We start from the raw sequence: 23,113 nt of genomic DNA on the forward strand, positions 1-23,113 counted from the left end.
GCATATAGTAAGTGCTTAACAAATGCCATAATTATTATTATTATTATTATTACCCATGGCATTAGTATGGTGGTACCCTGGCGATAGTATGATAATAATAATAATAATGGCATTTATTAAGCGCTTACTATGTGCAAAGCACTGTTCTATGTATTGTTCTGATGTCAGCCTGTTGGTACCATGGCATTATTGTGATGTTTCCTTGGCATTACCATGGACGCTTATGGGGAGGAGAGAGAGGACAAGGCTGGCATCAGCCCCTGCAGCAGAACCGAGGAAGGCAAGCCGTAGGTGGTGGGTGGTTGGTGGCGGGCAGTGAGCCCTGCACACATTGGAGCTTTGGAAAGAACCCGCAATCTCTGGGCCTCCCTCCGCCCACACACTTCCTTCGGGAAGCCCGTGGTTTGGCAAGCAAATACACCACTCTCTGGCCCGGTGCCAGGGTAGGCTGTGGGAAGGTCACAGGCCAAACGGCCAACCATTTCCCTGCCCCTGGACCAAGCTGGGGGAGACAGGCAGGGCAGGGGTACCTGTCACCCCCCTGACTTCTCTTGCCCCTAGGCCTTACCCAATACAGTGATTCATCTCTGTGGCCGCCAAAATCCCTGTTCCAGAAAGGAACTCGAAACACTGTCCCCTCAAACCCCTGCACCACACCCCTCTACCCTAGGTGCCCAGGGTCTGCAAAAGCCAGGGGGAGATAAGATGGGGAACCCCCACCTCACCTCAGTGGGGTGGATAGTGGTCACCCAAGGGGAGCTTACTCAGCCACACTGCTCAGTGGAATTGAGAAGAATGGAGGAAAATTGGCTGTGGATCTCTGTAGGGGGTGGGAAGGAGGGGATCAATCGATCCATTAATTGTATTTATTGAGCACTTACTGCATCCAGAGAACTGTACTAAGCGCTTGGGAGAGCACAGTGTAACAAAATGACAGACACATTCCTTGCCCACATGAGCAGACAGTCTAGAGGGGACACAGCATAAAGTACAGTGCTCTGCACATAGTAAGCGCTCAATAAATATGATTGATGAAAGCAGGATGGCATAGTGGATAGAGCATGGGCCTGGGAGTCAGAAGGTTATGGGTTCTAATCCTGGCTGTGCCACTTGTCTGCTGTGTGACCTTGGGCAAGTCACTTAACTTCTCAGTGCCTCAGTTACCTTATCTGTAAAATAGCGATTTTAAGACCTTGAGCCCCATCTTGGACAGCCTGATTACCTTGTATCTACCCCAGCACTTAGAACGGTGCTTAGCACATAGTTAGCACTTAACAAATACCATCATCATCATTCTCTGAGCCTCAGTTCCCTCATCTGTGAAATGGGGATTGAGACTGTGAGCCCGATGTGGGACAGGGGCTATGTCTGATCCCATTTGCTTGCAGCGTGGCTAGAGAAGCAGCGTGGCTCAGTGGAAAGAGCCCGGGCTTTGGAGTCAGAGGTCGTGGGTTTGAATCCCGGCTCCGCCATATGTCTGCTGTGTGACCTTGGGCAAGTCACTTAACTTCTCTGAGCCTCAGTTGTCTCATCTGTAAAATGGGGATTAAGACTGTGAGCCCCACGTGGGACAACTTGATCACCTTGTATCTCCCCCAGCGCTTAGAACAGTGCTCTGCACATAGTAAGCGCTTAACAAATGCCATTATCATTATTATTATTATTATTATTATTATTATCTACCCTAGCGTTTAGTTCAGTGCCTGGCACATAGTAAGCACTTAACAAATGCCATAATTATTATGATTATTACTCAATCTAGTGGAGACCCAGAGACAGAAAAAGAGAGGTGCAGGGAGAGAAAGGCACAAAGGGAGAGAGAAAGAAGAGAAAAGGAGAGGGAGGAGAAGACAGTGGGCTCTAATGGAAAGAACACGGTAGAGGGACTCAGGAGACCAGAGCTGTGGTTTTAGGTCTGCCTCGGTCTGCTGTGTGACTTTGGGTAGGTCACTTAACCTCTCTGGGCCCCCTTTTCCTCATCTGTAAACTGGGGATGAGAAAAGACGAGATTATTGGTGCCAGCTCTTAGCACAAAGTGAGTGCTTCATAGAGAAGCAGCACGGCTTAGTGTAAAGAGCCCGGGCTTAGGGGTCACAGGTTGTGCGTTCTAATCCCGACTCCGCCACTTGTCAGCTGTGTGACCTTGGGTAAGCCACTTAACTTCTCAATGCCTCAGCTACCTCATCTGATTACTTTGTATAATAATAATAATAATTATAATAATGTTGGTATTTGTTAAGCGCCTACTATGTGCCAAGCACTGTTCTAAGCACTGGGATAGATTTAAGGTTATTAGGTTGTCCCACTTGGGGCTCACAGTCTTGATCCCCATTTTACAGATGAGGTAAATGAGGCACAGAGAAGTTAAGTGACTTGCCCAAAGTCACACAGCTGATAAATGGCAGAGCTGAGATTAGAACCCATGACTTCTGACTTCCAAGCCCAGGCCCTTTCCACTAAGCCATGCTCCCAGCGCTTAGAACATTGCTTAGCACATAAATAAATAAATAAGTAATGATGGCATTTATTATGTTGCTTAGCACATAAATAAATAAATAAATAATGATGGCATTTATTAAGCGCTTACTATGTGCAAAGCACTGTTCTAAGCACTGGGGAGGTTACAATCAATCAATCAATCAATCGTATTTATTGAGCGCTTACTATGTGCAGAGCACTGTACTAAGCGCTTGGGAAGTACAAATTGGCATCACATAGAGACAGTCCCTACCCAACAGTGGGCTCACAGTCTAAAAGGGGGAGACAGAGAACAGAGCCAAACATACCAACAAAATAAAATAAGTAGGATTGAAATGTACAAGTAAAATAAATAAATAAATAAATAAATAGAGTAATAAATATGTACAACCATATATACATATATACAGGTGCTGTGGGGAAGGGCAGGAGGTAAGACGGGGGGATGGAGAGGGGGACGAGGGGGAGAGGAAAGAAGGGGCTCAGTCTGGGAAGGCCTCCTGGAGGAGGTGAGCTCTCAGCAGGGCCTTGAAGGGAGGAAGAGAGCTAGCTTGGCGGATGGGCAGAGGGAGGGCATTCCAGGCCCGGGGGATGACGTGGGCCGGGGGTCGATGGCGGGACAGGCGAGAGCGAGGTACAGTGAGGAGATTAGTGGTGGAGGAGCGGAGGGTGCGGGCTGGACAGTAGAAGGAGAGAAGGGAGGTGAGGTAGGAGGGGGCGAGGTGATGGAGAGCCAAGGTGATCAGGTTGTCCCACGGGGGGCTCACAGTCTTAATCCCCATTTTACAGATGAGGTAACTGAGGCACAGAGAAGTTAAGTGACTTGCCCAAAGTCACACAGCTGACAATTGGTGGAGCCGGGATTTGAACCCCTGACCTCTGACTCCAAAGCCCGTGCTCTTTCCACTGAGCCATGCTGCTTCTCCAGCTTAACATAGTAAGCGCTTAACAAATGCCATCATTATTATTATTATTAGAGGCCAAAGTATGTATTGTTATTAGAAGGAGGAAAGAGTAGAGTTAAAGAGGAGAGAGGGAGAGAGAAAGAGGAAGGCGGAGAGATGGAAAGGCCACAGATTTTTCTCTGTAAAGATTTTTCTCCCTGAGTCGGGCGGGACGCACTGCTGATTGATGACTCAAGGACCCAGAGTTCCTCTGCCCCCAGGCTCTGTGTGATCAGTTCTCCTCTCTGTGACTCACTTATAGTCTCTGTGTATGTGTGTTGCGGGGCCGGGGGAGGAAGGGGCTGACGCTATGGTTTAAATTCAGCTTGGACATCAGAGGCTAGGTCGAGGTTGAGGCCCATAGCTGGGGGAGAGCCTGGTCAATCAATCTGTCAATCAATGGTATTTATTGAGCGCTTACTGTGGGCAGAGCACTGGATAACCGCTTGGGAGAGGACAATAGAACAGAGTTGGTAGACACATTCCTTGCCCATGTTCATTCATTCATCCAATAATATTTATTGAGCGCTAACTGTGTGCAGAATTAAGTGCTTGGAAAGTACAATTCAGCAATAAAGAGGGACAATGCCTACACACACTAGGTTTATAGTCTAGAAGGGAGGACACAGACATCAAAACAAGTAAACAGGCATCAATATAAACAAATAGAATTATATATACACATCAAAAAAAGTAAATGGAATAATGTTCCCTGCCCATAACCATATCTGTAATTTATTTATTTGAATTGCTGTCTGTCTCCCCCACGTCTAGACTGTAAGATCATTGTGGGCAGGGAATGTGATTGTTTATTGTTGTATTGTATTCTCCAAGCACGTAGTGCAGTAAGCGCTCAATAAATATGATTGAATGAGTGAATGAACGAGATAATCAGGTTGGGCACAGTCCATGTCCCACTTGGGACTCACAGTCTTAACCCCCATTTTACAGGTGAAGTAGCTGAGGCACAGATAATTAAATGACTTACCCAAGGTCACACAGCAGGAGGGTGGTGGAAGTGGGATTGGAACCCAGGTCCCCTGACTCCCGATGCCAAGTGCTTTCCACCAGGCCTCACTGTGTCCCCGGTCCCCACCCTATGAGCCGGTAGTGTGATCGCCTTGAGGTTGGGGTTACTCTCTGGTAGAGGGGACTGGTCACCCCCAACCTCAGGGCCTGGAGGTTTGAGGATGGGGGTGCTGGCTGCCCCAAGCGGTGACCACAACGTAGGATTCAAACTCAGGTGCTTCTGGAGTTTGGGGATCAGCCCTTTCTGGTGGGGGCATAAAAGGGAGGGGTGGGACGGGGCCACACAGACCCAGGGGATGGGGAGGGCGCGGGGATGGGGAGGGCGCTGGGACAGGGCGGCTACGCATGCCCTCCTCGCACCCCCGCTTCTCCTTGGGTCAGTCCTGGGGTTGCCGGGAAGGGTGTGGTTGGGGGGGTGGGGCTGGGTCAGGGTCCCTACCCACCCCCGTCACCCTCCCCGGGCCTGCCGAGGCAGAGGTGACCTCCGCTGTCTCCGTCCAGGCCGAGGAGGAGCTCCTGAAAGCCCAGAAGGTGTTTGAGGAGATGAATATCGATCTTCAAGAGGAGCTGCCCTCGCTGTGGAACAGGTGACTGGAGAGCTCGGGGGCTGAGCTGGAGCCCGAGACCACCCTGACCCTTCCAGCCCCCAGCCCTAGGCAGGGAGAGCCACCCACATGCCTGTCATTCACTCTCTCCCTAGCCCCCGCCCCTCTCCACTCTCTAACTGTCATGTCCTAGTGGGGGTCCTAAGGCCCACAGAGGGACCCCCTCCCCACCCCCGGCCCTGCTCACTGGAAGGGCCAGAGGGCGGACCTCCAGGCCTCTGTCCAGCCCACTGGGCTGACTGCCCCCCTTCCTGCCTCCTCTGCCTCTCTGCTTGTCCTCTCCACCTCCCCTCTGACCCCTCACCTCGGGTCATTTCGTCTCTTCCCCTGCAGCCGTGTTGGTTTCTATGTCAACACATTCCAGAGTATAGCCGGCCTAGAGGAGAACTTCCACAAAGAAATGAGCAAGGTAAATACTGCAAGCCCACCCCAGCTCCTTCCCCCTCCCCGTCCCTCTCTGATTTCCCCATCCTCCTCCTCCTCCTCCTTCTCTTCCTCCTCCTCTTTCCTAGTTCCACTGTCTCCTTAAATGGAGCTTGTCTTGCCCCAACCCACCCCCCTCCAGGACCTTGGGGCACTTTACCCACGCGTCACTAGGGGGCTGCTGATTGGTCCAATAATGGGTACTCCCCCCATCAACTCCTTCTTGGAGAACCGGGTCCATGACCTCTCTCTGCTCCCCCAGGCCTACTGCTCTTGGGAGCTGCCATGATGCCTGCCTTGCTTGGCAATGGTTTAGTCCTCCAGTGACCAGGGGCCAATGGCCCCTGGGGGCCGAGGGTCAGGAGAGGGAACAAGAGAAGGAGAGGGAGGTGGGGGAAAGGTGAACCTGCGCAGGGGCTGGGTGGGGGGGGGGGGGGGCAAGCTAGCAAAATGAGGGAGGTGGAGGATAAGAGGGAAGACTAGAAAGAGGAGGAGGAGGTAGAGAAGTAGCACCAGGAGTAAGAGGAGGAGGAAGTGGGTGGGGAGAAGGACCCCAGGGTTGGAAGGGTGGCAGATTCAGACTGTTCTTTCCATGCCTGGAGTCTCCCTTCAAGCTGGTGAAGTGGAGAGTGTGAAGAGGGTGGGGGGAGAGCAAGGCCTGCAGCTGGTCAGGCTCTCCCCACTTCCCCCCGGCCTTGAACAGTGCTGTCGAGGCTGAGGGTTGCCCCCGGCCAGCCCAGCCCCCTGCTCAGCTCTCCCTTCTCTCCACAGCTGAACCAAAACCTCAACGATGTGCTGGTCAACCTCGAGAAGCAGCATGGTGGCAACACGTTCACCGTGAAGGCCCAGCCCAGGTGAGTGAGTAGGGGCGGGGGAGGGCCGACTGGGGCGGGCGGAGAGCCGGGGGTGCCGGGGGGCATCAGGTTGGGGGTCCAGGGCTGGAGCTGGATTTGGGGTGAGCTCCTTAAGGTCAGGGCCTGACTGTTGCTTGAGGTGCCTTCTTCCTCCTCCAGTGCTCAGCGGCCAGTAAGTTCATTCATTCAGTAGTATTTATTGAGTGCTTACTGTGTGCGGAGCACTGTACTAAGTGCTTGGGAAGTACAAATCGGCAACATACACAGACAGTCCCTACCCAACAATCTAGGGCTCACAATCTAGAAGGGGAAGACAGACAACAAAACAAAACAAGTAGACAAGTGTCAGTACTATCAGAATAAATAGAATTATAGCTATATACACATCATTAATAAAATAAATATAGTAAGTATGTACAAGTAAAATAAACAGTAATAAATATTTAGAAATATATACAAGTGCTGTGGGGAGGAGGAAGGGGTAGGGCAGTGGGAGGTGTCCTCCTCCTCCTCATTCAGTGCTCTGCAGCCAGTAGGCACTCATTAAAACTCTGGCTTGATTGGCAGACGCATTGATCCGGGGCTTTGGGAAGGCCCCGGGAGAAGGTGCAATTTTTCCAACCTAGACCAGCTCCATCCAAGACAGCAGGGCAGGGCCTGTGGCCACTGGCAGAGAAGGGCAGTGGAGTCTGGGAGCACTGGGAGATGGGGCATGGCTGGAAGTAATAATAATGAGCCCATTGCGGGCAGGGTTGTCTCTATTGCTGAATTGTACTTTCCAAGTGCTGAGTACAGGGTTGTACACGCAGTACGTGCTCAATAAATGCGATTGAATGAATGAATGAATAATAATAGTAATAATAATGACGATGGTATTTGTTAAGCGCTTACTATGTGCCACACACTGTTCTAAACACTAGGGAAGATACAGGGTAGATACAAGGTAATCAGGTTGTCCCACGTGGGGCTCACACTCTTAATCCCCATTTTCCAGATGAGGTAACTGAGGCACAGAGAAGTGGCTTAAAGCTGACAAGTGGCAGAGCCGGGATTAGAACCCACATCCTCTGACTCCCAAGCCTGTGCTCTTTCCACAAAGCCATGCTGCTTCTCTGTGGGAGGGAGGGTCAGGGGCTGGGGAGCAATGGGAGAGAAGGGCAGAGGCTGGAAGGTTTTCCGGTCATTTTGGTATTCACCATTACCGGTAATGGTATGTACTGAGCACCTCCTGTGTGCAGTGCAGCAGTAGAAGTGGTAATCGTATGCATCAGCACTGCGCACTGCACTCTTCTATTGGCACCATTGGCCATCAGCGTTGAAGCACACTTGAGATGTCATCTGAATTTATCTCAGGCAGCGTTGGTGCTGAGTGGGGAGGAGTCCCTGCTTGCTCCCCTGATGACTAATTATAATAGTAACGACCCCATCAACCAGAATACTGGTGTTGCTCAAGCACTGACTATGTGCTAAACGCTGGGCTAGATATAATACGAACCCATCAGACCCACACGGGGCTCGCAGTTTAAGAGGAAGGGAGAAAAGGTGTCATCTCCATTTGACATTCATTCATTCATTCAATCGTATTTATTGAGCGCCTACTGTGTGCAGAGGGCAAGAGAAGTGAAGCAGTGCGGCCCAGTAGATAGAGCACGGGCCTGGTAGCCTAGTGGATAAGGCACTGGCCTGGGAAAGAGAAAGGCCTGGGTTCTGATCCCTGTTCCACCACTTGTCTTCAGTGTGACTTGGTGCAAGTCACTTCACTTCTCTGTGTCTCAGTTGCCACATCTGTAAAATGGGGATTGCCTATGACCCCCAATGTGTGAAATAGACTATGGCCAACCTGTTTAGCTTGTCTCTACCCCAGTGCTTAGTACAGTGCCTGGCACATAGTAAGCATTTAACAAATACCATCATTACTATTATTCTAGTCCCAATTCTGTCACTTTCTGCTATATGATTTTGGGTCGGTCACTTCACTTCTCTTTGCCTCAGTTGCCTCATCTGTAAAATAGGAATAAAGACTGTGAGCCGCATGTGGGACATGGACTGTGTACAACCTGATTAGAGAAGCAGCGTGGCTCAGTAGAAAGAGCATGGGCTTTGGAGTCAGAGGTCATGGGTTCAAATCCCTGCTCCGCCAGTTGTCAGCTGTGGGACTTTGGGCAAGTCACTTAACTTCTCTGGGCCTCAGTTACCTCATCTGTAAAATGGGGATTAAAACTGTGAGCCCCACGTGGGACAACCTGATCATCTTATATCCCCCCAGCACTAAGAACAGTGCTTTGCACATAGTAAGCGCTTAACAAATGCCATTATTATTATTATTATTAGCTTGTATTTACCCCAGGACTTAATTCAGTGCCTGGCATATAGTAAGTGTTGAACAAATACCATAAAACAAACAAATAGAAAGCTCCTTGTGGGCAGGAAGCGGGTCTCTTCTCTGTTGTTTTTCCCCAGATCAGTGGGTGCTCAATAAACACTGCTATTACTACTGTGGTCTGTAACCCATAATAGAGTGTTAATCCCTCACACCTAGGGCAGTGACTTGCTCGATACATACTGGTGAAGTGACTTGCTCAGGGTCCCAGAGCAAACTCGGGGCAGAGCTAGGATGAGAACCCAGGTCCTCTGACTCCCAGGCCTGGGCTCTTTCCACTGGACCACACTGCTTCTCTAAGGCCCTTTTGTGGATGTTGAGCTATGATTCATTCTGCTGACTTTTCCGACAGACTCTCCCCACCTTCAAAGCCTTATTGAAGGCCCATCTCCCCCCAGGAGATCTTCTTTGACTGAGCCCTCCTTTCCTCTTCTCCCACTTCCTTCTGCGTCACCCTGACTTGCTCCCTTTATTCATCCTCACTCCCAGCCCCACAGCACTTATGTCCATCTCTGTCATTTATTTATTTATAATAATGTTTGTCTCTCGCTCTAGATGTGAGCTCATTGTGGGTGGGGAATGTGTCTGTTTATCGTTGTATTTTAAGTCTCCAAAGTGCTTTGTACAGCGCTCTGCACACTGTAGGCGCTTCAAAAATGAGGTGGAATGAATGGATGAATTAACTTGGGTGGATGTTGTTGGGTTGTGTGGGCGGGGTTGGAGCACTGGTCAGGGGTCGGGGGGCTGAGCCCTCGCGGTGGTAGGGGTAAGGGAGGGAGAGGAAGGGTCCAACACTGTCATCTGGACATGAGCTCTCCCCAACCTCCAATCTGCCCACCCTCCCCAGGGCCAGCCAATCCCTGGCCCCAGCGGGGCCTAGTGGAAACAGCCCAAGGCTGGGAAGCAGAAGACCTGAATTCTAGTCCCAGTCCCGCCACTTGCCTGCTGTGTGACCTTGGACAAGTCCTGTCACTTCTCTGGGCCTCAGTTCCCTCATCTGTCAAATAGGGATTCAATACCTCTTCTTCCTACGTAGACTGGGGACCCCATGTGGAGCAGGGACTGTGTCTTATCTGATTCAGTCATGTCTACCACATGCTTAGCACAGTGCTTGGCACATAGTAAGCACTTAATAAGGACCACCCTTTTTGCTGTTATCAGTATTAGAAAAGGGCCTCTCACCAGGGTGGGATAGACCCCCTAGCTCAGTGGATCCATGAACTGGAGGAAGCCTGGAGCTCCTTCTTAATAACAATAATAATAATAATAAAATAATTCTGGTATTTGTTAAGTTCTTACTGTGTGCTAGACACTGTACTAAGTGCTGGGGTGGATACAAGCAAATCAGGCTGGACATAGTCCCTGTCCCACTTGGGGCTCACAGCCTCAATCCCCATTTCGTTTCATGTCATTCATTTCATATCTTCTGACTGGGAGAATGCCCACCTGCAGACAAGCCCCCAGGAGAGTGAGGAGGGTCTCTCCTGTACGCTCACTGTGGACAGGGAATGTGTTAGTTTATTGTTATATTTATTGTACACTCCCAGGTGCTTAGTACAGTGCTCTGCACACAGTAAGCGCTCAATAAATAGGATTGATTGACTCACTGACTGACATTCCAGACCTCTGTCCACTGATGGATTTCACAAGCTTCCTTCTGCACTTGGCCAAGGGTTGGGAAGTCCCTCCTGTTGTCTGCCCAGGCTCCCTCTTGCTGCAGTCGCAACCCATTTGCTCCCCAACCTTGGGATTCTTTTCTTGAGGGATTCCTGGGCCCCAGCTCGGGTAGCAGCAGGGCGTAGTGGATAGAGCTCGGGCCTGAGAGTCAGAAGGTTATGGGTTCTAATCCCGACTTTGCCACTTATCTGCTGTGTGACCTTGGACAAGTCACTTCACTTCTCTGGGCGTCAGTTCCCTCACCTATAAAATGGGGATTGAGACCGAAAGCCCAACATGGGTCTGGGACTGTGTCCAGCTTGATTTGCTTCTATCCACCCCAGCGCTTAGTATACAGTGCTTGGCACATAGTAAGCGCTTAACAAATACCACAATTACCATTGTTATTATTCTTGTTACATTGTGTTAACAATATTTTATATTGTTATAGTATAACATTATAATGTATTGTTATAATATGATACAATATCATAGCATATAGAGAAGCAGCGTGGCCCAGTGGAAAGAACACGGACTTTGGAGTCAGAGGTCAAGGGTTCAAATCCTGGCTCCACCTATTGTCAGTTGTGTGACTTTGGGCAAGTCACTTAACTTCTCTGTGCCTCAGTTACCTCATCTGTAAAATGGGGATTAAGACTGTGAGCCCCACATGGGACAACCTGATCACCTTCTAACCTCCCCAGCACATAGAACAGTGCTTTGCACACAGTAAGCACTTAATAAATGCCATTATTATTATCATTATTTTTATTAACATTACTATTATTATCATTATTATTATTAACAGCGCTTGGGGGCCAGGCCCGCCCTCTAGACTGTAAGCTCATTGTAGACAGGGAATATGTCTGTTTATGGTTATACTCTCCCAAGCGCTTAATACAGTGCTCTGATCACAGCACTCAATAAATTCGATTGAATGAGTGAATGCATGAATGGTGAAGATCTGGGCTGGGTAGAGGGGAGAGCTCCAATAGAGGGTCACGGGGGGATTTTCATGCTCTTCCGGGTCAAGTCGGGTGGTCCGGCCTCCATGGGGAGCAGGAAGGCAAGGGGGTGAACCTTGACAGAGTATAAACTCCACGACGGCAGGGACCTCGTCTGGTAATCTTATTGGACTCACTGTTTCCCCTCTTCTAGACTGTAAGCTCGTTATGGGCAGGGAATGTATCTGTGATATTATAATAATAATAATAGCAATGGTATTTGTTAAGCGATTACTATATGCCAAGCACTTTTCCAAGTGCTGGGAGGGGCTACAAGGTAATCAGTTTGTCCCGTGTGGGGCTTAAAGTCTTAATCCCCATTTTAAGGATGAGGTCATTAAGACACAGAGTATATTATATTGTTATTTTGTACTCTCCCAAGCACTTAGTATAGTGCTCCGCACACAGTAATAATATTATAATAATAAAAGCAAATCGGGTTGGACACAGTCCCTGTCCCACGGGGGGCTCACAGTCTCCATCCCCATTTTACAGATGAGGTCACTGAGGCACAGAGAAGTGAAGTGACTTGCCCAAGGTCACACAGCAGACAAGTGATGGGTGAGGATTAGAACCCACGACCTTCTGACTCTATCCATTACACCATTCTGCTTCTCAGTAAGCGCTCAATAAATGCAGTTGACTGACTGACTCACCCAAGCACGTAGTAATGATAATGGATAGTTTCAGAATTTAATAATAATAATAATGATGGCATTTATTAAGCGCTTACTATGTGCAAAGCACTGTTCTAAGCACTGGGGAGGTTACAAGGTGATCAGGTTGTCCTACGGGGGGCTCACAGTCTTAATCTGTTAATCCCCATTTTACAGATGAGGTAACTGAGGCCCAGAGAAGTTAAGTAACTTGCCCAAAGTCACAGAGCTGACAATTGGCAGAGCCGGGATTTGAACCTCTGACCTCTGACTCCAGAGCCCGGGCTCTTTCCACTAAGCCTCATTCTCACCTGTCCCACCATCGACCCCTGGCCCACGTCATTCCCCGGGCCTGGAATGCCCTCCCTCCGCCCATCCGCCAAGCTAGCTCTCTTCCTCCCTTCAAGGCCCTACTGAGAGCTCACCTCCTCCAGGAGGCCTTCCCAGACTGAGCCCCTTCCTTCCTCTCTCCCTCATCCCCCTTTCCTTCCCCCTCATCTTACCTCCTTCTCTTCCCCACAGCACCTGTATATATGTATATATGTTTGTACATATTTATTACTCTATTTTTCTTGTACATATCTATTCTATTTATTTTGTTAGTATGTTTGGTTTTGTTGTCTGTCTCCCCCTTTTAGACTGTGAGCCCACTGTTGGGTAGGGACTGTCTCTATATGTTGGCAACTTGTACTTCCCAAGCGCTTAGTACAGTGCTCTGCACACAGTAAGCGCTCAATAAATACGATTGATTGATAAGCCACGCTTGGTGCTAAGCGCTCAGCTTGATGCCAGTAATCCTATCGGACGTGGTCCCAGCCACTTACCAGAGCTCACGGTCTAAGGTGGGGAGAGCAGGGTTCTTATCCCCATTTTACAGATGGGCGAACTGAGGCCCGGAGAGGTAAAGTGGTTGCCCAAGGTCACACAGCAGACCAGAGGCAGAGCTGGGACTGGAGCCAAGTTTCCTAACTCCCCACTCTGAGCCCTTTCCACTAGGCCATACCTCCTCCCCGACATAGTCCGTACTGCTGCTGTTGCTATTGGTAACCCATCAATAAGTGGTATTTATCGCGTGCTTACTGTGTTCAGAGCACTTACTAAGCACGTGGGAGAGGACAATATAACAGAGTTGTTCAACACATTCCCTGCCCACAAGGAGCTTACCGTCTAGAGTACCATTTCATTCTTTCATGAATTCCAAAGAAAATCCAGCAGGAAAGGACGCTCAAAAACTGTTTCAAGCAGTGAGGCCACAGCTGCACCCAGAAATCACTGGGGTCGGGGCAAGCTGCCGTGGTGGGAAGGGGGGACTTAGTGGCTACAGCACAGGCCTGGAGTCAGAAGGAGCTGGGTTCTAATGCCGGCACCGCCACTTTTCTGCTGTGTGACCATGGTTAAGTCATTTCACTTCTCTGTGCCTCAGTTACCTCTTCTGTACAATGGGGACTGAGACTGTGAGCCCCATTTGGGACAGGGACTGTGTCCAACCCCATCTGCTTGTATCCACCCCATTGCTTAGTCCAGTGCTTGGCACACAGTAAGTGCTAAACAAATACCATAAAAAAAGTCAGTCTTCCCCGGCAAGAATGTGCAGGGAGAGAGGGCCAGTCTCTCTTGTCGAAGGTTCAACACCCCTTTCCAGAGGTCATCTCAGTCATCCTTGACTGAGCAGCATGGCTCAGTGGAAAGAGCCCGGGCTTTGGAGTCAGAAGTCATGTGTTCAAATCCCAGCTCCGCCAATTGTCAGCTTTGTGACTTTGGGCAAGTCACTTCACTTCTCTGTGCCTCAGTTACCTCATCTGTAAAATGGGGATTAAGACTGTGAGCCCCCCCGTGGGACAACCTGATCACCTTGTAACCTCCCCAGCTCTTAGAACAGTACTTTGCACATAGTAAGCGCTTAATAAATGCCATCATTATTATTATATCCCTCTGCCTCAAAGCAGGGTTGCCCTGGTGCCATTCCATGTCAACAGGGTGCATCCTGTGCTGAGAAACTTTTTCCCTGGGAAAGAAAGCCCACCCTGGCCCTGAGGCACCCTCTTCATTCATTCATTCACTCATTCATTCATTCATATTTATTGAGCACTTACTGTGTGCAGAGCACTGTACTAAGCGCTTGGTAAGTGCAAGTTGGCAACATATAGAGACAGTCCCTACGCAGCAGTGGGCTCACAGTCTAGAAGGGACTCCACTGTCTCCCACCTCTCCCTGACAGGGACACCTTGACCATTTAACCCAAACATCAGGGTGGCAGTGGCAGGAGTCCTGGTGAAACCATTCTCAGCCTCTCATGCCCCAGCTGCAGCCCAGGGCATGGGGCAGGAAGGCAGGGGATCGAGGGGTGGTGGGCTTCAATGTCCACAACTGATCACCCCCCACCCCCTTTGGGAAATCCTAAAATCAGAGAAGCAGCATGGGCTAGTGACAGCAGCACAGGCTTGGAAATCAGAGGATGTGGGTTCTAATCCCGACTCCACCACTTGTCTGCTCTGTGACCTTGGGCAAGTCACTTCACTTCTCTGGCCTCAGTTCCCTCATCTGTAAAATGGGGTTTAAGACTGTGATCCCCATGTGGGACAGGGACACTGTCCAACCTGATTACCTTTTATCTATCCCAGTACTTAGAACAGTGCTTGGCACATAGCGCCTAACAAATACTATTATTATTACTATTATTAGAGAGGATTCTGCTCCTTGAGGGCAGCATGGCCTTGTGGAAAGAGCACAGTATTGGGAGTTAAGAGACCTGGGTTCTAATCCTTGCCCTACTCCTGTGGGCCTCAGTTTCCTCATCTGTAAAAATGGGGATCCAACACCTGTTCTTCCTTCCTCTTTGAGCGCAAGCCCTGTATGCCGCAGGGACTGTGTCCAGGCATGAATCTATCCCAGGGCTTTGATGAGACCTTGGCACCTCATAAGTACTCAATAAATGCCATCATTATTAATCTGAAAGCAGTAGGGAACTGTCCTCTACAATCTGTCCATTACCGTGCAGTCCACAGCTCCTTTTGGGCAAAATCATACTCAGGCTGAGATTGGTAGAGAGAGAGCAAGAGAGAGTGAAAGAGAGAGATAATGAAAGAGTGAGAGAGAGAGAGAGAGAGAGAGAGAGAGAGAGAGAGAGAGTGTGTGTGTGTGTGTGTGTGTGTCCTTGCAGGGAATGTGTCTGCTTATTGTTATATTGTACTCTCCCAAGCACTTACTACAGTGCTCTGCACACAGTAAGCGCTCAATAAATACCATTGAATGAATAAGAATAATAATAATGATTGTGATAATAGTAATGATTGTAGTATTTGTTAAGCACTTACTATATATGCCTGGCACGATGCTAAGTGCTGAGGTGGATACAAGCAAATTAGCTTGGACACAGTCCCTGTCTCTTGTGGGGCTCACAATGTCAATCCCCATTTTACAGATGAGGGGTCTGAGGCCTGGAGAAGTGAAATGACTTGCCCAAGGTCACATAGCAGGCAAGTGGAGGAGGCGGGATTAGAACCCAGGTCCTCTGACTCCCAGACCCATGCTGTAATCACTAGGCCATACTGCTTCCCATGCAATTCTGCTTCCCAATCAATCAATCAATCAATCAATCGTATTTATTGAGCGCTTACTGTGTGCAGAGCACTGTACTAAGCGCTTCCCAATGGATGAAAAAATGGCTAAGACATTTTGACGTGGCCAGTAGAATTGGATATTGAGTCATTTGCTTTCTCCTATGGTGTAGTGGATAGAGAATGGGCCTGGGAGTAAAAAGGACGTGGGTTCTAATGCTGACTCCACTTGTCTGCTTTGTGGCCTTGGGTAAGACACTTCTCTTCTCTGTGCCTCAGTTAACTCATCTGTAAAATGAGGATTGAGACCGTGAGCCCCACATGCGACAATCAATCAATCAATCAATCATATTTATTGAGCGCTTACTGTGTGCAGAGCACTGTATTAAGCGCTTGGACAAGGACTGTGCCCAACCTGATTTGCTTGTATCTACCCCACTGCTTAGTACAGTGTCAGGCCCATAGTAAGTGCTAAAGAAATATTGTAATTATTATTATGAATATCATAGGTGAAGGCTTCCAGGCCATCTGCTACCCCCTCCCTCAATATCTCGCCTCAGGGCTCCCCACGGGTCTCCTTGGCCCCGAGGCACTGAAGTAGCAGCTTCAGTGCTCTGACAGTCAGTCAGTGGTATTTATTGAGCACTTACTGTGTGAAGAGTACTGAACTGTGTGTTGGGGAGAAGGCAACTCCATCTAGAGGAAAGGGCTTGGAACTAGGAGCCCCTAAAGCTAAGTTCCCCCACTGGACGGTAAGCTCTTCCTCTAGACTGTAAACTCATTGTGTCCAGGGAATGCATCTTCTCTAGTGTTATATCGTACTCTCCCAAGCACTTAATACAGTGATCTGTACCCAGTAAGCACTTAATAAATGCAATTGATTGATAAGAGGGGAAGTTCCTTGTGGACAGGGATGTGTCCCATTTATGATGACGATCTCTTATCTGAAATTCACCCCAACTTTGTGACCATGGGATTGTCCCTTAGTTTCCACCCCAGCTCTGTGGCGACTGTCATTGTCACCGTTATCAACTTCATCCCATTATCAACTTTGTCACAATTGGTATCATTCTCCCCATTATTACCACTATTACTTATCACCCTCCCCATTATTAATAAATATAATAATAATAATTTTGGTATTTGTTAAACGCTTACTATGTGCAAAGCACTGTTCTAAGTGCTGGGGAGGATACAAGGTAATCAGGTTGTCCCACGTGGGGCTCACAATCTTAATCCCCATTTTCCAGATGAGGTAACTGAGGACAAGAGAAATGAAGTGACTTGCCCAAAGTCCCACAGCTGACAAGCGGCGGAGCGGGAATTTGAACCCATCACCCCTAACTCCAAAGCCTGGGCTCTTACCACTGAACCACACTTCATTATCATCCCTTGCCCCATTATTACCACCTTCACCTTTCTAATCTCCCTTAACATTATCACCACCCCCATTCTTATCACCCTATCTTCATCTCCTTCATTTCTTCATTCAATCATATTTTTTGAGTGCTTACTGTGTGCGGAGCACTGTTCTAAGCACTTGGAAAGTACAATTCAGCAGCAAATAGAGACAGGCCCTACCGAGTAGCGGGCTCACAGTCTCACAGTTATTATTACCCTCACCATTATCACCATGACCATTATTATTACCATCACCATTATTATTACCATCACCATTTTTACCATTATGGTCATCGTTATGATCATTCATTCATTCAGTCGTATTTATGGCCATCAACATTATCGCCGTCATTATCACCATTATTTTCATTCTCACCCTTAATAATAATAATTAATAATTGTAGTATTTAATAATAATAATAATGACATTTGTTAAGTGCTTACTATGTGCCAAGCACTGTTCTAAGCGCTGGAGTAGATGGAAGTGGAAGGTAATCAGGTTGTCCCACGTGGGGCTCACAGTCTTAATCCCCAGATGAGGTAACTGAGGCACAGAGAAGTTAAGTGGCTTGCCCGAGGTCACTCAGCAGACAAGTGGTGGAGCTGGGATTAGGACCCAGGATCTCTGACTCCCAAACCTGGGCTCTTTCCATTAAGCCATGCTGCTTCTCTACTTCTCTATTAGTTAAGTGCTTACCATGTGCCAGGCACTGTACGGTGAATACAAGCAAATCGGGTTGGACACAGTCCCTGTCCCACTTGGGGCTCACAGTCTCAATCCCCTTTTCACAGATTCATTCATTCATCCAATTGTATTTATTGAGCGCTTACTGTACGCAAAGCACTGTACTAAGCGCTTGGGAAGTACAAGTTGGCAACATATAGAGACGGTCCCTACCCAACAGTGGGCTCACAGTCTAGAAGGGGGAGACAGAGAACAAAACAAAACATATTAACAAAATAAAATAAATAGAATATGTACAAGTAAAATAAATAAATAGAGTAATAAATATGTACAAACATATATACATATACACAGGTGCTGTGGGGAAGGGAAGGAGGTAAGGTGGGGGGGGATGGAGAGGGGGAGGAGGGAGAGAGGAAGGAGGGGGCTCAGTGTGGGAAAGCCTCCTGGAGGAGGTGAGCTCTCAGTAGGGCCTTGAAGGGAGGAACAGATGAGGTACCTGAGGCCCAGAGAAGGAAGGTGACTTGCCCAAGGCCACACAGCAGACACTATCACCATTTTCACCATTATTGTCATCTCTGTGTACATCAACACTGTCTCCATCTTTATCAGCGTTATTATCACCATCACCTTTCTTGTCACTGTCATGTTCATCAACATTATCACCATCCCCACTGTTATCCCCTTGACCATTATTATCACTGTTATCTTCATCAAAATTTTCCCCATCGCTGTCACCATCATCATTATTCTCACCATCACCATTAAACCCCTCTGCCCCTCCAGCTTGTGGGCTGTGAAAACAGCAGAGAGATCTGGGATTTTCCTATGTTGTTTTTTTTTTGTGTGTGTGTGTGTGCGCGTGCGTGCGCGCCCACGCACATGCGGGGCCGTGAATGAAGCCAGCCCACAAGCCCGGTGTGTGAGCCCACTGGAAGCAGAGGCCTTGTGGATAAGGAGCCCAGAGCGCCCCTCCCCAAATCAGCCCCAGCTCCTCCTGGTCTTCGGGGCCACCGTGACAGGAGAAGGGTTTCAGTGTCGTTTGGGGCAGGGGGTGGGACAGGGCCGTCATGGACTCGGTGCCCCCGGGCTCGGCCCCTGGCGACTGGAGGGGCGTCGAGCCCTCCTTTCACAAGCCCATGTCACTTGGCCTGGTGCAACCATGCAGCGGCCTGTCTGCCCTGCCCGGACAAGTGTGGTCATGGAAACTGAGTCATCTGCGTGCCATCCCCACAGAAAGAAAACTAAACTGTTCTCCAGGCTGAGGAGAAAGAAGAGCAGGTACCAGTCCCGACAGTTGTGTGGTGTGGGCTCGCCTGGCTTCCTCTAAAAACCAGAGCCCCCCCTAGCCCAGACCCTCTCCCCATCCCTGGCTAACTGGCATCCCCAGCCCTTCTGCACGGTTCCCCGGGCCGAGACGTGACTAACATCCCAAACGCTCCCGGTGTGTGCGCTTCATCTTGGAGTAGCAGTTTGGTCCCCTCAGGGCCAAGAGTGACAAGCCTAACCCCTCCCCTCTTAGCAGACCGCCTCCAGTGAGCTCTCTGCTATCCAGCATTGCCTGACCCCTGTCCCGGGGGAGAGTGTGGGCTCACGGACCCCTGAGTGCCCTCCTTCCATCTGTGACATCCAAGTAGTGAGAGGCAGTATTGTCTAGTGGAAAAAACCTAGGTCTGAAGGAGTCACAGGCCCTGAGTTCTAGTCCCGGCTCTGTCACTTGCCCACCGTGTGACCTTGGGCAAGTCTTTTAACCTCTCTGGGCCTCAGTTTCCTCCTCTGTAAAATGGGGATTCCATACCTGTTCTCCCTCCCCCTTAGACCCCCATGAGGGACAGAGACTGTCCTACCTGATGATCTTGTATCTCCCGCAGCACTTTGCATCTAGTAAGCGCTTACTGAGTGCTCTTTTTTTGCTCATTTCCTTGGCAGTCGAACTCTCTGACCTTCCCTCCCCCCATCCACCCATGTGTGGGTTAACCCCACACCCATCAAAATGAGGAACACAGATGGGGGAAGCCTTGGAGGAACCCCCCCCCACCCCATCCCCTTCCCCATCTGGGGAAAAACCACTTGGATTTGGGCACTGAATATAGTCAACTGTCCCTTTTCCAGGGACTAAAGCCAAAAAATGTGGATTACCCAGAGTCTTTTGCTTCTCAGCCCTCCCTATCCCCTACCTTAGGCACTGTTGTCGTTTGATCAGTTCCCTGCCCCTCCGACTCTCCCCTCAAGGTTGGACAGGGGCAGGGAGAGGAAGGAAGCTTGAGCCCCCTTGCAGCTCCTGCAGAGCAGATTGGGAGGTAGGCTGGGGGGAGGGGAGCTAGAAAGCTACAGCGAGTGAAATTTGGGGGGTTACTGGATTCTTCCCAGGGTCTCCCCATCCTCATACCCACAGGTGAGAAGCCAGGAAGCCCTTATTGTGAACCCCGTGCAGGGCGGGAACTGATTATCCCGTATCCACCCCAGTGCTCAGTGCAATGCTTGGCACCTAGTAAGCGCTTAACAAGTACGATGGGGATTATAACGTTTGCTCCCTGCACTAAGGAGAATGGCAGTGATTGATGTGTGTGCATTTTCAGAGCAGCCCCAGGTAGGGAAGCTTGGTGTTTTCTGTTCAGTACAGCCCTGTGTGCATTGTGGGAGGGGGCCACAGATGTGGGTAGCCTGTTGGCTTGTGTTGGTCCGGACAGCGACTCCTCTGGCTCTAAGGGTATCGAGTTGGGGAGGGGCGAGATGGAGGAAGGAGTCCCCCATGGTCCCGCTGCCCAGTTTTGGGGAAACTGAGGTCTGCCGGCTTCCATCTTTCTCCACCCCACTCCACCTCCACCTTGCTCCCTTTTTCTGGTCCTCTGTTTTGGACTATCCCTCCATCCGTCCCCCAGCTGTGGTCACCTGCCTCCCCGCCTCTTGGTTCCTGCCCCTCTGATGCTCATTCTTCAGTCTCCGCTTCTTTCACCAAATCCAGCCCGGCCCCTCTCCCGTCTCCTCCTCCTCCTCTTCCACCGAAGGACTGAGGGCCGAGGGGCTCCCTTGGGATGGGAGGAGGAGGAGTAGAGAAGCCGGGTGTACCCCCCCAGATGCCGGGCTGGCTCACCGTGCCCTCTTCCCCTCCCCGCTCTCTGTCTCCATAGCGACAATGCTGCCGCCAAAGGGGACAGTCCCTCCCCACCCCCGGACGGGTCCCCGGTTGGCACCCCGGAGATCAAGGTGAACCACGAGCCGGAGCCGGCCGCCCTCGATGCCAGCGGGGCCTCTGTCCCCAAATCACCGTCTCAGGTAGTACCGTCTGCCCCAGCCCACTCCCCACACCTTCTCACTGGCTCTATCTTCTCTCTTTTCTCTTTTTCATGTTCTCTCTCTTCTCTCCTCTCTCCTCTCCTTGCTCTCTCTCTCCTCTCTCATCTCCCTCTCTCTTCAACCTTGCTCATTCTCTCTTTTTCCAGTTTGCTCTCTTCTCTCCTCTCTCTCCCTTCTTCTCTCTCTCTTCTCTTCTCTCTCTCTTCATCCTCACTCCTCCTCTCTTCTCTTTTTTCTGTTCATTCTTCTCTCTCCTCCACCCTCCCCTTTTTTCCTGCCTTTTCCAGTTTCTTCCTTATCTTCCTGGCTTTTTCAGTTTTCAGATGATCATCCTTCCCTTCTCCCTGGCTTTTCCAGTTCTCTTCATCCTTTCTCATTCTTTTTCCTGTTTGCTCTCTTCTCTCGCCTCTCCTTTCTCTCTCACCTTTATCCTCTCTCTCATCTCTTCTCTCTCATCATTCTCTCTCTCTCTCTCTCTCTCTCTCTCCCCCACACCACCCCTTTTTTTCTGGCTTTTCCAGTTTCACCACCTCTTCCTTATCTTCCTGGTTTTTTCGGTTTTCAGATGATCATCCTTCTCTTCTCCCTGGCTTTTCCAATTTCCTGTTTCTCTGCCTCTTTCCCTTATCCCTGGGTTTTCCAGCTTGCTGTTTCTCTGCCTCATTCTCTTTTCCCTGGCTTTTCCAGTTTACTGTTTCTCTGCCTCTTTCTCTTCCCTGTGACTTTTCCGATTTTCTTTTATCCCATTTCTACACCTTTCTCTTCTAGCCTTTCTAGGTTCCTGTTTCTCTGCCTGTTTCTCTTCCTCTCAGTCGGTGGAAGCAAGGAAGACACGAGTGTGTGTGTGTGTGTGTGTGTGTGTGTGTGTGTGTGTGTGTGTGTTTCCTTTTCCGGTAGCAGGCAAGGTGGGGTGGGGAGCCCCTCCACACTGCCTGTTTTCTCAAGGGAATGTTCTTTTCCGTGCTGAGGCTCTGCGGAGAAGTTGGCTTTTTGTCCTTTTGCCCCTTCCCTGCCCGCTCCGAGCTGACCGGTGAGAGCCAAGAAACTGACAGAGAGACACTGACACACCAAGACAGAGAGAGGCTATGGGAGAGAAACTGAGAGATGGAGACTGAGACCAAGACTGAGAGACAGAGAGAGGCCAAGGGAGACTGACAGACCAAGATTTAGAGACAGAGAGAGGTTAAGGGAGACTGAGAGGGAGAATGAGACACCAAGGCAGATATATAAGAGATAATTGAGAGACTGTGAAACTGAGTAGCTGAGAGAGGAACAACGAGAGACTGAGAAAGAGAAAAAGTAAGAGACAGACACACACAGACAGGGAAATAGAGAGAAAGAGCCAGAAAGTGAGCAAAACAGAGACAGAGAGAGAAAATAAGAGACCAAAGGGGTAGAGAGATGAAGTCTGAGAGGGGGAGACTGACAGTGTTTTGGGCTTTAATCTTTTAAGGACAGCACTGAATTCAAAGGCCGTACAAAGCAGAGAAATCTCAGTAGACTAAATTGACCTATTAAAGTCAGAAGCCCCCCTGCCCTTGACAATGCCCTCCCTGTCTCATCAATAACTCCTTTCTCCATTTGCTTGGCTTTTTGGCTGTGACCAGCTCCTCTATCAATTAAACAGTGGTATTTTTTTGAGTGCTGACTATAGGCAGAGCACTGTACTAAGCATTTGGGAGAATCCAATACCGTGGAAAGGGTCAACACATTTCCTGCTGTCCGGAAGCTTTCAGCCAACCCTCCGGTGGCCGCCCCTTCCTCGGCCAGTATGTCTGGTGGCAGTCTCGTGGGCAGGGCAATTGGGGGTGGGGGACGGGCATCAGTCACCCCACGGGGAGCCAGGCCTGGACCTAGCTGGGAATGGCTGGGGCCCGGTGCCCTATTGCCTCCTGGTGGCTTCTGGGCGACGGGGTGGCCAAGACCAATGGGCTCTGTGGAGTGCCATGGGATAGTCTAGTCTCCCCTGTCTGGTATTGGTGCAACTGGATGCCTTTCTGTCTGGGGTTTGTATTGCCACCGCTCACCCTCCTCCTGCTGCTGCCCAGCCCCTCGGCATGGAGGCGGTGCCCCTCGTCTCCCCTTGGACCCAGGAGGGGAGTGCAGCGCCTGTATCCACCAGGACTGTGGAGGGGGATTCCAGT

General features: G+C 49.8%; 1 protein-coding gene across 10 annotated transcripts in view; it reads left to right on the top strand.

The window, feature by feature from the left end:
• BIN1 (bridging integrator 1) overlaps nucleotides 1-23,113 on the top strand; it is a 157,721-nt gene that overhangs the window by 115,737 nt on the left and 18,871 nt on the right. For all 10 annotated transcript variants that reach the window (XM_038760929.1, XM_038761011.1, XM_038761172.1 and 7 more), the window contains 4 exons: nucleotides 4,953-5,038; nucleotides 5,390-5,465; nucleotides 6,251-6,333; nucleotides 20,804-20,948. In XM_038760929.1, the coding sequence (XP_038616857.1) occupies nucleotides 4,953-5,038; nucleotides 5,390-5,465; nucleotides 6,251-6,333; nucleotides 20,804-20,948 (390 nt within the window). The remainder of the gene's footprint in view (nucleotides 1-4,952; nucleotides 5,039-5,389; nucleotides 5,466-6,250; nucleotides 6,334-20,803; nucleotides 20,949-23,113) is intronic.

Source organism: Tachyglossus aculeatus, chromosome 1 (genome assembly GCF_015852505.1).
Source record: "Tachyglossus aculeatus isolate mTacAcu1 chromosome 1, mTacAcu1.pri, whole genome shotgun sequence".
Taxonomy (NCBI): Eukaryota; Metazoa; Chordata; class Mammalia; order Monotremata; family Tachyglossidae; genus Tachyglossus; species Tachyglossus aculeatus.